The sequence below is a fragment of the Pseudopipra pipra genome, chromosome 1 (genome assembly GCF_036250125.1).
Source record: "Pseudopipra pipra isolate bDixPip1 chromosome 1, bDixPip1.hap1, whole genome shotgun sequence".
NCBI classification, from domain to species: domain Eukaryota; kingdom Metazoa; phylum Chordata; class Aves; order Passeriformes; family Pipridae; genus Pseudopipra; species Pseudopipra pipra.
This window is the reverse complement of record NC_087549.1, coordinates 23953923-23968996: the sequence shown is the minus strand read 5'-3', so window position 1 is coordinate 23968996 and position 15074 is coordinate 23953923. Positions and strand designations below refer to the sequence as shown.

The window sequence follows — 15074 nt, the reverse complement described above, 5'->3', positions numbered from 1 at the left end:
CAGAAAAAAATAGACCATCATGGATGTGCAACAAATGACTGATGCTAAATCTTGTTTGTAGATGAGATCAGAGTGGATGTAGCAAGGGCAAGAAACAGTTCCACCTTACAACTACATCAATTAACTTGCAATTATGGCCTTTCCTCAGAGACACCACCTATATACCAAACCATCCTCTACTTGCCTTACCTTTAGGTCTGGCTGTAGGGGAACAGCTGCAGGGAAACATCTGCAAGCAATGCAAAAAGCACAGTTCCTCCCTTTTATTAACCACCTGGCCTGACCAAAGCCAGCGAACCGTGAAACTACAGCCCAAACCGTCTTGGGAGTGCATCTGGTTTGGCAAGCACTGCATTCGGTAGTACTTCTGGTACATTAATAGCTGCATTACAACAAAACACACATACAAAGAACATTTCAAAATTTTACACATCCAGCCCAGCTCGGTGTGCACAGAGCCCTGCTAAAAGCACCTCGGCCCAAACTTAACAGGCTGCTCTCCCGAGTGTTTGAAAAGGCACTCCCGGCACAGATGGTGAGGCAAACAGGGTTTGTGGGCAACTACAGAGGTGTGACACAGGATCAGCTTTTAGTCATTTAAACTGAAAGCAGCGAGTGCATCGCCTTGAACATAGCTATCAGTGAAAAAATCACTTCATATGATAAGTAGCTGTAAGGACTTTTCACAAGGGCATGTAGTGACAGGACAAGGGGGAATGGCTTCAAACTAAAAGAGGGTAAGTGTCAGGGGTGACAGCGGGTCTGTCAGCACCTTGGCACATACTGACGAAGCAATAGATGTTGCCCAGATCAAAGTATACCCCTGAGATGGACTGAAAGAGAGGACTGAAAATGGAGGCCCTGATCCTGACAACATACTGATGCATCCTGAAGAAGCTGTCCCGTGGGAACAGAGAGCACTGTCTCATGAGAACAGGAGCACTGTCTCATGAGAACAAGGACCTGTTTTGAACGAGAGTAGTTGGGAAAAACATCAACATGAGAGAAAAATAAGAGCAGGTGCTCGGGACTGTTGTGGGAAAGAACTGGTCTGTTTTGAGAAAGAGCAAAGTTGTTGTGAGAAAGTAGAGTTTAGAAAATGCACCTATTAGCTGTAAGAATTCTGGTGTGAAAGTTTGAACTGTCCTATCCGTGTGCATTACGTGTGTTCAAAAACTGTACTTAAGGGGCTGTGCAGCAGCCCCGCTGTCCCTGCTTTTTTCTTGGAATAAACTTTGCTGGAACCTTTTTTCGTGTCGCTTTGGCCGTTTCGACATTATCAGCGACAGGTAAGTTTAGATTAAATATTAGGGAAAAATTTTTTACTATGAGGGTGGTGAGACACTGGTACAGGTTGCCTAGAGAAGCTGTGGGTGCCCCATCCCTGGAAGTGTTCGAGGCCAGGTTGGATGGGGCTCTGAGCAACCTGGTCTAGTGAGGTGTCCCTGCCCACGGCAGGGGGCTAAAACTGGGTGATCTTTAAGGTCCGTTCCACTGAGGCCCCCTGTCCGAGCTCCCGATCCCTCCGTACCTCCAGTCGCCCCGTGCCCCGCCGGTGCCGCCGCCTCAGCGCCGCTCAATTGTCCCGCCGCGGGCTCCCGGCAACCCCGCCGGCCCCGCCACGCATGCGCCCTGCGCAACCACCCCCGCCCGCTCGGGCGCGGTGGTGCTTCCCGCCGGACGCGCGTGCGCGGGGCCGCGCGGGAGGGGGGCGGTGCGCGGGGCCCTGGGAAGGCCCTTCCCGCCCTTGGGAGGAGCTGAATGTGCGTGCGCAATGCCACACACAGCATGGCGGAGCGGGCGCGTGCCGCGCTGCCGCCAAGCGAGAGCGGCCGTAAAGGGAACCTGGGCTGCGCGACACCGGGCGGTGGTGGCGGCGGGTGAGTGAGAGGGCGGCGGGTGAGTGAGAGGGCGGCGGAGCGGGGCCGCGGTGGCCCGGGCGGGATCGTCTGAGCGGGATCGCCTGAGCGGCAGGGGTGGCGGGCAGCGGGGCCGTGCGAGACTGGGCCGTGGGGCGGGAGGCGCTGCGCGCAGCGTTTGTCAGGGCCCGTTCGACCGCCGCCCTCTGTGCCGGGCTGGCGGCGGCGTCGCCGTCGTGTGGAGAAGGGAAAGATAATTGTGTGTGTCCAGCTGTGTGTGTGTGCAGCTGTGTGTGTGTGTGTGTGTGTGTGTGTGTGCAGCTCTGTGTGTGTGTGTGTGTGTGTGTGCAGCTGTGTGTGTGTGTGTGTGTGTGCAGCTGTTTGTGTGTGTGTGTGTGTGCAGCTGTGTGTGTGTGTGCAGCTGTGTGTGTGTGTGCAGCTGTGTGTGTTTAGTTCTTTGTATGTGTGTGTTTAGTTCTGTGTGTCTGTGTGCAGCTCTCTGTGTCTGTGTGCAGCTCTCTGTGTCTGTGTGCAGCTCTCTGTGTCTGTGTGCAGCTCTCTGTGTCTGTGTGCAGCTCTCTGTGTGTCTCTGTGCAGCTTTAGGGGTGTCTGTAGCTGCTTGAGGCCACGTAGGTGCTGTTGCTCAGTATCAGGTTGCTGCTCCAGATGTTTCCAGCCAATTTTGTGTTCCATGACCAGGATCATTGCCCTTCCCTGAAGTGCCTTTCCAAGCTGCACCCAGAGGCCTTCCCATTTTTTCCTGTGCAAAGTTCCCCCTCCCACAACCCCGAGGAGAGAGAAGCTCCTCTGACCCTGCTCCTGCCTCTGTGTAGCAGAGCCTGGCCCTGCACAGCCTCAGAGGTGCTCACACAGAGTCATGGAAACAGTTGGCTTGGAAAAGACCTCTAGGATTGTTGAGTCCAACCTCTGACCAAACGCCACCTTGTCAACTAGACTGTGGCACTGAGTGCCACATCCAGTCTTTCCTTAAACACCTCTGGGGTGGTGACGCAACAGTCTCCCTGGGCAGTCTGTTCCAATGTTTAATCACCCTTTCTGTGAAGAAATTCTTCCTAATGTCCAATCTAAACCTCCCCCTTAAGCCTATGTCTTCTTGTCCTCGCTTGTTACTTTGAAAAGAGGCCAACCCCCACCTGGGTGCAGCCTTCTGTGAGTTGTAGAGAGTGATAAGGTCTGAACTTCCTTTTCTCCAGCTTAAACAAGCCCAGCTGCCTCAGCCATTCCTCACAGGACTTGTGCTCCAGTCTCTTCACCAGCTCTGTTGCCCCTCTCTGGACTCTGATCTGTGAGAGACAGGTTGTGCATCGATCACTCTGTTTTGAGTGGGTTTTGCAGTGCAATGACACGTGCTGTGTAAAAATGTTCTTTGTCAGAGTAGTTCTAGTTTCTGGTAGAGGCCTTAAATTAACTGTGTAGCTCATACTGCTCATTATAGAAGCTTTTGTTGAAAAAAGTCAGTTGTTTACACCAGTGTAAGCTGGTATTGCTGTCCATTCATTCTTACTCTCTTCTGTTCCCTTTCTCTTACACAATGTTCATGAGACTCCACAGGGCACCAGTCAGAGGGAGTAGCTCTATAGCTCAAGGCTGGTTTTAGGTGTGCATTTGCCTGGCAAACAACATGGGATGACAATTGCTGAGAAGTTAATACCTGTGAAGTCTAGGGGAGATTTTTGCTTGTCAAAAGCAACAGGGGGAAATAAAATATATGTGAAACAGTGGAAAGCAAATAGCATGTAATAGTTTATATTTTTTCTCCCAGACAAAGACATCCCTGTGCAATTATACCCTTTACAATTTATGCATCCTCCCTCGTGTTCTTCATGCGCCTCGCTAGTCTTGGTGCTTTGTGGTCTGGGGTCTTCTCACACCTTAGTGGATTCTCTCTCCATCTGCATGCAGGCAAGCCATTAACTGTTCTTATCTCGTGGAGTTGTAGCTTCTGCTGTTGGCTGCGAGCTCCTTATCTTCTGGTTTGTGCTACTTGTGCACCTGCTCTCCGGCAGAGCATGGGAAAGTCCTAGACTTAGGCTAAACATTACTTAGCAACATCTAAAACATCAGTGTGTTAGCAACATTCTTCTCATTCTAGTGACAAAACACAGCACTGTACCGGCTACTGGGAAAATTACTGAGAAAATTAACTCTGTTCCAGCCAAAAGCGTATCTGAGTGAAAGTCCACAGCTTGTGGCCGGCTTCCAGCAACTCAGGCTTACTCATAATAAACAAATAAATGTAAGTAAACAGCATACTAAATCACACAGTGTTGTAACTATGTTAAGTGGCTCATTCTATTTAAAAGTTACTTTTTTATGCTAAACAACTAACAATGGTCAACAAAATAGTTTTTAGGTGCAAACAAAACAGGAGAGTGACAATTGGTGAACTGTAATACAAAAATAAGTTTTGAGGCCAAATGGAGGAAAGAGAAGTATGTGGGAATGAGCAGAGGTTGTAAATTAGCTCATTTTCTGGTGGAAATACTGAGTAAAGTGATCTGTACTGCTAGAGTGGCATTCATCTGATGCTCTCTCTCTCTCTGCCTTTCTCTTGACTGAAGTCTGTCTCTTGAAGCTGGCAAGAACATAAAACTTCTCTGGTTTTTCAGGTCAGGAAAAGTCTACTGGAAGAGGTCTGGCACTTCAGTAACAGCTGGAACGTTATCTTTAGAACCCCCTTCACTGTGTTTTTTGCCTCAAAGTTCCCATCCACTTTTCATTGGAACTACGGTTTTGTTTGGGGCTTTATACATACATATATTTATTTATATGCATATATATGTATTTGTTGCACTTCATTTTTCTGTCAGGCACAAATAAAGTTTTTGTTTCCTTTTGATAAAAATATTCTTTCCTCTGTTCTGTTAGATTGCAAACTCATTAAAAGATGCCAAAGAGTCTCTTGAAGACTTGATCCTCAGGGATCAGCAATGTGTGTGCAAAGTGTAGCTTACAGCATCCACAATTCCAGTGAACAGAGACTCTAGGACATCAAAAATACTTACAGTTTTGTTGACTTCTTTTATGCATCCTTGAAAGTTTTCTGAAAGCAGAATCCTCTGGGATCAGCCAAACCAAATCAAAATATAGGCTCACAGTTCAAAGTACTGAATCTATGTGTGCTGTTTGTCTTCCAGCATAAACATACTATATGTTTCAATCTTTTCATCAGTATTGGAAACTGATGTTTGATTTCACATTCTCCTTACTGATAATTAGCATTGTTCTCTGGTTTTTAAACTTTCTCTTGTGGTCCTCGCTTTTCTTACAATCACAGCTTTGTGCAAAGATGACATTTTGTTCGCACTGGACTGGCAAAATCTTGAGTTTTCTGTCTGCAGGAGACCTGTAAAAACATGCAAGGAACAATGGTGTAAAAATAATTGTTTAGCATCTTCTAAGATGATAAACTAAAAAAGATTCTTTTAAGACATAGAAGTCTATGCTGTGGAGGAAGGAACAGCATAGCCGAGATACCTGTAAATTTAGCTTGCAGTGTGTTGTTGGTGACAATGTAGCCACAGAAGGACAGAGTTAAACACAGCCTGTAAAATGTGCCAGGGACATGGTCAGGAGCCTGTGTGGATTGCACTCCCTGCTTTTGTGCAACACTCAGTCGGTGACATGGCTGATAGGTGTCCCAGCTAATCTAAAGCTGGCTCAAGCATCTCTGCAAGCCTTGGTGCTGGCTGCACCATAAACATGCCAGTAGAAACACAGCACAATATGGAAACCACGCAGCAGATGATGTGTTTTGTGTTCGGGTAACACGAAACACCTGTGCACCCCTGCTTGTGTTATGTGTGCTGTATATAGCTTTTATTAACTTTAGTCTTAGCAAATGCCCTTTTGAAACAAGCACGTTTCATAATCAGTGAAGATATGCTTTGATACTCAGATATATAAAAACTTCTGAATTCCAGTTTTATGTTGTATTCATGAAGAGGAATTGCAGAGTTCTTTTTTCTCTTCAGAACAAAATTTGGTGTTAGTCCTTAGAGATCCTTGCAATTGCTATATATCAACTTAAGAGATTTAAGTAATGGTATCCTTTATGTTTTGCTATACCTTTTTTGTTTTAAGTGAACAAGCTTGTGTAGCAAGTTATGCTTAAATATCATTGCTACACATCAGAGCAATGATATTTCTCAATGCAGTGAACTTGACTATAATAGTTCTGTTTTAAAAATTAACTGCATGTCATGCCTGGTTAAAAAGAGATAAGAAACTTCCATCTTTTTGAGGAATATAATTTTTACCAGATTTCAGTTGCTGTTTTTCAAGGATATTGAATTCTGTTGTCTTCAGTCTTACAAACAAAACTGGCTTCAAAATTGAATGGCAACAGGATGTTCAGTTATGTGATAAGCATCTGCATCAGTAATGATTGAAAGAGAGACTGATGATTTTTTTTTCCGCACAGTCTAGTCAGATCTCTTGTGTTGTGGGGTTTTCAGTGGCTTGCTTTGGAAAACTTGGTTTTAATGGGCTGTTAGGATAGCATCTATTCAGTAGCTGGCTGGTTAGACATAGGACTCAGTAACTTAGGAAACACTACTGAACCTTACTCTTTCTAATTTTTCTCCTAGGCATAATAAAGCAGTGAAGAGACACTGAAGGAGGTATTATATGCCTTACTGATCAGAAAACTGTTTTTGAGTATACTTCAGAAATATACATACAAACTACATATATATGTAGTAAAATCTACGAAGGTAGGATATCTTCTGTTTCTGTTTTATTTAGAAAACCTCATAACCAATGAAAACCTCTTTTACAAGTCTCAGTGGGGTTACAAAAGTAATTTTGTATGTTAAGGAGCAGTGTGGAACCTAAAACATATTCTTTTAAATGAGTTCTGTGAAATCTTACTGAGTTCCACTAGCCTTTTCATTATAGGATTTTGATGAAGGCAGATTGCCCATTAGTTCTTCTTCACAAAGCTTTCAAATCCATTTAAAGGCTACTCCATTTTATAAAATAAACCGTGTAGGAGAAGACGGTACCTCCTCATGATTTCAGGGTTAGCTGCAGTTTTGGCTTCTTTTACTTCCTGAATATTAAGTATTTCTTTAGACATGTGGAGATTTCATGCTGTTCCCTCTGAAATGGAAGTCTGCAATGAAAAGAGAATCTTAGTCTTTTTTTTTTTGCAGTATGAAAGTATGAAATTCATATCTTAAGGGATGCGCAGTTCATAAATACATGATCTGCTAGTTGAAAGTGTCACAGCTATTGTCTGTAAGGACACAGTTTTGTAAGCTTGTAAGGCATTACATAAAAGGCATTAAAACAGAAACCAGACATTTGCATTTGAACTTCGATGATATTTCTGCTTCAAGTAGAGTTGATGTAAACAGCAACTGTATGTTTCACAGTGGCTGCTACAGTTACATTCAGTAACAGAGTTCAGAACAAGTGCAGCTCAACTATCTGCTAAAGTCTTTGCTTTCAGAATTCAGAGAATATTGATATAAAATTGGAATTCTGATGTCCAACAGTACAATCCTCAAATTCTCACTGAAACCTCAAAGTCTCCAAAGTATGTGTTTGCATTCACATCTGTGAAGTTCTTTATTCACGTTAAGGTCCCCATGTTCCTAGAATCACTTTCAGGCCTTTTTGTGGATCTAACCATACAGATTGAGCACAAAGATGGCTTTACTTCTATGTAGGGTTTTTTTTTTATAGGTTCAAAGTGTGTGGAGAGCATGGGTTATGACATTGAGCGTTTTGTGGGCTACGTTAACGAAGGGCTGTTGTGCTCCATCTGCCGAGACGTGTTAGAGAATCCATTGCAGGCTCCCTGCGAACACGCTTTCTGCACTGCCTGCATCCATGGCTGGCTTGTTCATCACAGTAACTGCCCTGAAGACAGACAAGCGATTGATGTATCTCTGCTACGGCCTCTCTACAGGTATTCCACAATCTTGCTGTATGTTGAAATTACATGAATTTAGGATTTATCAGTTTTGCTTGCACAGCTTCATCTCTTGTCATTTACTCACTCAGACTGTCTTTATCCAGTATGCCTGTGGCAGAAACTGATCACTTGCATAAAAGCATTAGCATTTCCTAACTTTCAGGGTGTTTAGATTTCAAAATTGAAAGAATACTTAGTTTATTCTCTAGCTTTTTATATCTTGAATGCCATTTCTAGATATCTGTCTGGACATTATTCTGAATGCATTCTACAGCATCAAAACATTCCATACTTTATTTTAGAGAAAGCAAGCAAAGCAACTCTGGACAACAGTCACTACACTGTATCTTCTTTCTTTTCAGTCTTATACTGTAGTGGGGTTTGTAATGAATAATTCCTGGAGATATGAACCAAACTTCTGACCTTCAAATTCTTTAAAAAAAAAAAAGATCTTTAGACAAAAGAATGCCTGTTGTGAGACACCTTATCATGTAAAGCAGGCTGTTTTCACAAGTACCTTCATAACTAGTCAGGCACTTGGACCTTGGTCCTTTCCAAACAAACTATTCTGTTTTAAACTTTTAATTCCTGTTATTGCCCGCATGACAGAGTTTCATCAGTAGATGCTCCTTGCTGTTTAACACCTGCATTGTCTAATCTTCCTCAGATTAAGAATTATGTTATGTTTAAAGTCTTCAGCTGCAGCTGTTAAATTTACTTCATTAGGACTCACAACCTAGTTTTGTTATTAATGAGATTTTACTGTCTGGAAGTTAACTACAGTGTAGACAGAGCACTAGAGTTTAATTTTTAGATTATTTTGTCTGTGCTCAATGTAGTTTGTTTAGTTTAGCACATTTAGAAATACAAAACTTAAATGATGAATGAGTAGCCCTGGTGTTTGTTATTGGCAATATCTGCTGAGTCAGTGAAAGGTCACAGTTAGAAATTATTGAAAAATAAAGATTTCATTTGCACATTATTTTTGGAGACTGAATTTTCCTTTAACATTGTTTCTTTCAAACTGTTTTTTTTTCCAATATGGTCACATGAATTCTTTTTAAAAAATTAAGCTGGTTGCTCACAATTTTTCCTAAAGGAGGAATTAGGAAGTCCAAAAGTTGAAAATAAAGTTTTGTAATAATGTTCCAAGATTTAAGAACAAATTCTTTTTCTTTGAACATAGATACATGAAAAATGATCTAAACCGTCTTCAGCTGCATTGCAGAAACAGAGAGTACGGCTGTGAAATGGTTTGTTCTCTGGAGTCTATAGACAGGCATGAAAGGGAGTGTGAGTACAGTCAGATTCCTTGCTCCAATGCCGGTGAGTAACATTCAAAGAAGTTGAATCCTTTATGTTTAGAAAAGATGTGTTTGTAATCTTCCTGTCAACAGAACTGCAGTAATGGCCATTATTTTCAAACAGCAATTCAAAGCTTTGGCATGATCTGCTCTTTACAGCAGTGTTTTTGAACAAAACACGGTACCAATTTATGGCAACCACGATGATTAAAAGCTGTTTCTTATCCAAGAACTAATCAAAATGGATGAGTATGATGGACGTCAAATGTATGAAATGTAGTAATGCATTTGTTTTGCAATTCTGACTGCATATTCTGACGTTTGAATGAATGCAGTAGCACCTGCAGAACACTCATGGGTCACAATTTATTTATATAACAACTGGTTGCCTGGTGCTCTCTCTGTCTCGTGGTTTTAACAAAAATGTGTCTTGGAAATAAGAATTGTTCTAAGCTAAATTCTTGTTAGAATTGTTTTGTTCATGCTGAGGTGTTTATTTAAAACAAGCCTACACCTTCTGAGGAAGAAACATGCCTTTTAAAAGGCTGCTAAAATTTCCCAGTTGAGCTTATTCAAAATGTTGTATGTTTCTGGATAAAGTTAATTTCTAATTAATAATGCTAAGGGCATAATTGAATCTGCCACTGTAATTAATTATGAGATGATTAAGGTGCTAGAATTGCTCTACTGGAAGTTATAATTTCTCTCAGCAGTAAGTGACTCCTGCAGATGCTTCAGATTCACCTATTCTAGTTTCTACAGAAGCAGGGTCTAGAGAGTTACCACGCCTGATGTCTGTATTCAGAGTATGAGGGTTCTTACATCTCTTGAACTCTCTCCTAAAAATACACTGGAGTGTATTTTGAGTGCCTCAATTACAAATCATTATATTTATTACTAAAGCTCTTCTAGAGGGCTCTTTTGTCATTTTCTGATATGGTTTGTTGGAAAGTTTCATTACTCTGTTGTTTCAGTTCCCTTATGTTGATTTTTCTCTTCAAATTATATGCAGTTGTGTATTACAACACACAGGTCCTCAAAGATTAAATGTTAAGACTACAAACTTCAAGTTGAGACTGTTAAATATAACAATAATTTATATAGTGTTAATTTATGATTCTTTACATTTTACTTTTAATCACTCTGGAATTGCAAAGTTTGTATCCTAGAATTTGTGTGGAAATGTTTCAGTTCTTGTATGAGGTATTGAATGTTCATACGTAAATGTTCTTTCTTATTTATGTGGTCTAGTACATTATAGACAAAACCAACAAACTGTCAGGAAAACAAGGTTACATTCCGTCTTTCTTACTACATATCTTTAGGCTTTTTTCCCTAAATTTGATAACCTAATATTTTTTTGCGCATACGCATTCTTCATCAATTCCAGTCTCTGCAATCTATGATGGAAGCACATGCAAGCTGCCAGTGTCTTAGATTGGCATCAGCATTGTCATTACGGAAGTTGCTTTAATACCAGACCAGCAGCAGAAGACTTTAGAGAAAATACCTCCTTCCGATCTCTATTTTCAGTTAATGGATAAATATCTTAAGATTTCTTAACAGTGTTGTAGTACTAGCTATGTGTGTATAATTGTCATATATCATGTTCTAAAGAAATCGCTTTTTCTTGAGTGTTTTTGTTTGGAATTCATCAAAATGCTTCTGTTAGTTGTAACTGACTGGCTCACCTTCGTCGTCCTCGTTCAGGTTGTACAGTGCAGATTGAGCGCCGTAACTTGGATGGTCACCTGGCCGTGTGTGAGTACCGGAGCCGTGAGTGCCCCAATGGCTGTGGTTACACCATTCTCAGCGCAGAAGACACACAGCACAACTGTGTAGCAGAGCTAAGAACGGAGCTGGAACTGCTTCGGTACAAATCTTCTGCTTCTTTGGTGTTTGTTTTAGTCTGGGCTTAAAATCACTGCATAAAGCACTTCAAATACTAGTACTGGATCCTGATGTGTGTTAAATGGTCTATTAATTACTTGATACTAATGGGCCAGTTTTATTATGTGTCGGCATAGACTTTAAATTCTTGAACAAAACTATGAGCTTACTATATAGAATGACAAAATCCTAAGAAACCTGGACTTAAGTTGGCGATTTAATTTTTCTGTTGGCCTGTTACAGACCCAAAGTCACATTATTTAATAATTATATTAAGTTCATGTTTTTACAGATGCAGAAGATAAAAATCTGTAATTATTTTGACAGATACAGGTAGATTAAATTGCTGAAGATCTAATTTTCATTTTTTGTTAAAGTTCTGATAGATAAATAACAATAAGTGAATATGACTCTTCTTACCAGCATATTCCTTTTCCTCTTATGTATGTTTCTGTAGCTTTCCCTTTCCATTATATTCCAGTTGCACTCTTTTTTTTTTTTCTCATACTCCCTCCCATTTCTATCTTTCAGCTCTCTAAGTGTTGTGCTCTTGAACATTGCTGTGAAGTCAGGCTCAGATATGGTTTAAATGCATTGAGACACAAGGGATTCTTCTACCTATTTCTGAACTCAGGTTAATGTAGTACAAGCTAGTTTTTTGGATGTGAAGCTGTTTGAGTGATTAAGTTTGGTGAGTGATTAGATATGGTTTAGTGCATACTGTCATTTAGTGTGCACCATGAAAGTGACAAGAGTACACAGAACCACAGAATCATTAAGGCTGGAAAAGACCCTCAAGACCATCAAGTCCAACCGTTAACCCAGCACTGCTGAGCCCATCATTAAAACTGTGTCCCAAAGTGCCACATCTACACAGTCTCACTTTTCATGTTTAGCAATACTGTAGGATTCAGACTTTTTATCTTGCCTGCCTGCATTTAGCAATACTAAGCCAGCACATACTGTAGGCAAATGGCAGAAAATCACTTAAAGTCATAAATACATGTTTTTGAGCTCATAAAATTGCTTCAGAAATATGATACAGTTGACCCTCTATAGGCTGTTCACAGGCACTTTAGTCCCCCTGGGCAAGATGCACTTTTTTATGCTAGTTGTTTTTAGATTAATAAATCATGCCTCTACAGGTGTGCCTTGTAGAGTTTGAAGGGAATCAGATAAGGCCATTGCAAGAAGGCTTTCCAGAATTTGAAAAGCATTCTTTTCCATACTTACAAGACTTAACAAGGAGAAATAAATTTTTTAGGTCAGAAATGATCTGCAGAGTGGAGGAGGCAAAACATGAGATGGAGTCAAGGTTAGATTCACAGAGAAGGCATATGGTCCAAAAAGAGAGTATTCTGCAAAATGAAATTGAAGAACTAAAGGTAAATATGATCATTTTCCTTTCTTTTTTTTTCTCTCTTAACAGTCTAGCTTTTCGAGTGGTAGCAGTCTTTTATCTTGTAAATAATACTCTTGTACAGAGGAGAATGACATTAAGTATGGGAAGCGAAGCTGGCAAAGCTTTGTCAGGTTAATCAGGTCTGTGGAGAAGAAGGCTGAGAGCTGTATTCCCGTGGCTTATCTGCTTCAAGTTCACTTGGAGCTCACCTGGGTACCCCTTGCAAGGATTGCAATGTTCTGCGCATACGTAACATTGTGGATTTTCAGTGTCTATAAACTCAGAGCAGAGATCACAAATCAGATGTAAATAAATATCTTGCTCCTCTTCTTGGTGCTATCCAAAGTAGCTTAATCCAGAGCTGACACAGAGCACTACTGCCAACGGTGTTGTTTACACTGTGTTCCAGCTGTGGTCAGAAGGGTGGAAAGTTGCACCATAAATGTCATCAAGTAAAAAGCAAGACCGCCTTATCTTTTCATTCATCCAGTTGTTGTTTTATCACAGAATAATAGTTTGTAAAGCCCAAAACAATGGATGTGCTTTATAGTTTACATTTTAGTTTCTACTGGATTTGATGTTAAATCCATGAAGAGTGTATCTGAACATAACCAAAACTTTATTTTGACGGGGGTCTTGAAATAGAAAATATAAGCAGGAGCTGGGTAAATCTGCTGTTTCTTATCATACTTTAAAAGAAACTTTTCGAAAAACTGTATTGGAATCTTTAAAACAAGACAATCCCAGAAGGGGAATGCTGGATTGTGTCAGATTGTTTACATTTGTTCCACTATCAAAGAATTATTTCATTGTTGCTTATTCTTTATATTCCATTGTTCTGTATGCATGGCCAGTTCAACTTCATCCCACCATCATTAGAAAAGGGTTTATTTCTTGCAGTAAATTTGCATTTGCATTTCAGAGTCAGATATCACGACTGATGTCAGATGTACGCTCTCTGATGGCTGCAGAGAGACAGCACCGTCAGGAGCTGGAGCAGGCAGAGCTGGAAAAACGGGAGTTAATGGAGCTGCTAAAGGGGCTGCAGAAGGACTGCCGATTAACTACTACAGAGGGAAGCAAGAAGTCAATGAATTTCCGTCCTCTGACACGACTAGAGAGTGTAAAAAGAAAGCCTAGAGAAGTTACAGTTATCTAAACAGTAGTAAGCTCAAAAAATGTTTTCTTCTAATACTGGCTTCTGACAAACTTCTCTACTTTCTTCGGATGATTGGTAAACTTTATATCGTTTCCGATTCACTTGTTTTCTTTTAAAGTCTAAATTACAACTGTATTTCCTTTGGGGGCATAAAAACAAATGGGAGAATTTTTTTCTGCAGGAACACTGGGAGTTAAAACCAGTAATTGGCAAATGTATTTTTAGCTCACGTTTTTATAAAAAGGGGGAAGGAGACTTGATTTATTATCTCTTCAATGCATTATTTACTCGACTCTTTTAGAGTCAGAGATACAGACTATAATGGACCAGGAAGGAAACAATCTTGGAGTATCTATGTTTTTAAAGCATGAGAAAGCAAATATGATTGATAAGTAATGGCATTTGGGATGTACTTAATTTTGGGAAAAGTGAATAGTAGAATTGGTAAGTCAGTAATAGAAATTAATATTTTTTTTTGTTTACAATCTGTAGGAGATCTTGTTTCAAAGGTAGAAGCAAGCACTTTAAATTGTAATTCTGCTATGTAACAGCTTCAGGTGAGGTTGACTGTTGCTTTAGAACTTCTTTAATTTCCCAAGCTCATACACACTTAAGAGACTAATACCAAAGCCCAAGGTAACAGAACAACCTAGAACCTTTTAAATAGATGTGTGAGTAACTTGGAGTTTGTGGGAGGGGATCTACATTTTATTTAAAAATTTGAAGCTTTTATATGTGAAAGTATCAGCTATTTCTACAGGGTCCTTTATGCATAAGACCAGTCCATTCGGTACTCAGTATCTTCAAAGCATGTATAAATACCTAGAGTATCCTTAATTTTCTTTTGGCATATTTAAGACTACTTGAACATTAATATCCACAACAGATGAATATTTGCTCAATCACTTGGACTTCAGACATCTGTATTAGTGCTCAGGAGCCTGCAGGGTGTGCCAGAGCCTGGCACTGGCATCAGAGGGTGACAGAGTGTAGTGGGTTGACCTTGGCTGTACACCAAGTGCCCATCCAGTTGAGCTATCACTCCCCTTCCCAGCCGGAAAAAGGGACAGAGAATAAGATGGAAAACGATTTGTGGGTTGGGATAAGGGCATTTACTAAAGCAAAAAAAGTAAAAACTTGTGCATGCAAAAGCAAAGAGAAAAATTAACATGGTTTATGCTCTACCTTCCACCAGCAGCAACATCCAGCCACTTCCTGGGAAACAGGGCTTTCAAAACACATAGTGGTTTCTCACCAGGCAGCCATTGGAAACAATGAATGGCCCCCTTCCTGCTCCTTTCCTTAGCCTTTGTATCTGAGCTGATGCCATATGGTATGGAATATCCCTTTGGTTAGCTTGCATCAGCTGGCCTACTTGTGTCCCCTGCCTGAAGGAATGTTACAGTGCTGATGCTGTGCTCAGCAGTAGCCAAAACCGATATGTTATCAACAACCTTCTAGTTACCAATGCAACACACAGCACTGTGAGGGCTACTGTGGAGAAATGAACTCCAGC

The 15074-nt window shown here is 40.9% G+C and overlaps 2 protein-coding genes across 6 annotated transcripts in view; one reads left to right on the top strand and one right to left on the bottom strand.

Annotated features, from left to right (window-relative positions):
• Positions 1-1805, bottom strand: part of RAD54B (RAD54 homolog B) — a 62880-nt gene extending 61075 nt beyond the window's left edge. The window contains exon 1 of one of the 2 annotated variants that reach the window (XM_064648710.1): positions 1532-1805. In XM_064648710.1, the coding sequence (XP_064504780.1) occupies positions 1532-1790 (259 nt within the window). In that variant the 5' untranslated portion in view covers positions 1791-1805. The remainder of the gene's footprint in view (positions 1-1531) is intronic. The other variant, XM_064648721.1, reaches the window with a different exon arrangement.
• Positions 1755-14288, top strand: LOC135411332 (RING finger protein 151-like). 4 transcript variants are annotated; one of them, XM_064648762.1, is made up of 7 exons: positions 1755-1880; positions 6470-6595; positions 7572-7797; positions 8990-9129; positions 10818-10980; positions 12262-12382; positions 13322-14288. In XM_064648762.1, exons 3-7 carry the CDS (start codon positions 7592-7594, stop codon positions 13556-13558), a joined length of 867 nt encoding a protein of 288 aa, XP_064504832.1. In that variant the 5' UTR covers positions 1755-1880; positions 6470-6595; positions 7572-7591; the 3' UTR covers positions 13559-14288. The 4 variants fall into 4 exon arrangements, with proteins under 4 accessions (XP_064504832.1, XP_064504847.1, XP_064504856.1 ...); XM_064648777.1 differs by having other exon boundaries at positions 7556-7797; XM_064648771.1 differs by lacking the exon at positions 1755-1880 and adding an exon at positions 3476-4116.
• Positions 14289-15074: the final 786 nt, after the last annotated feature.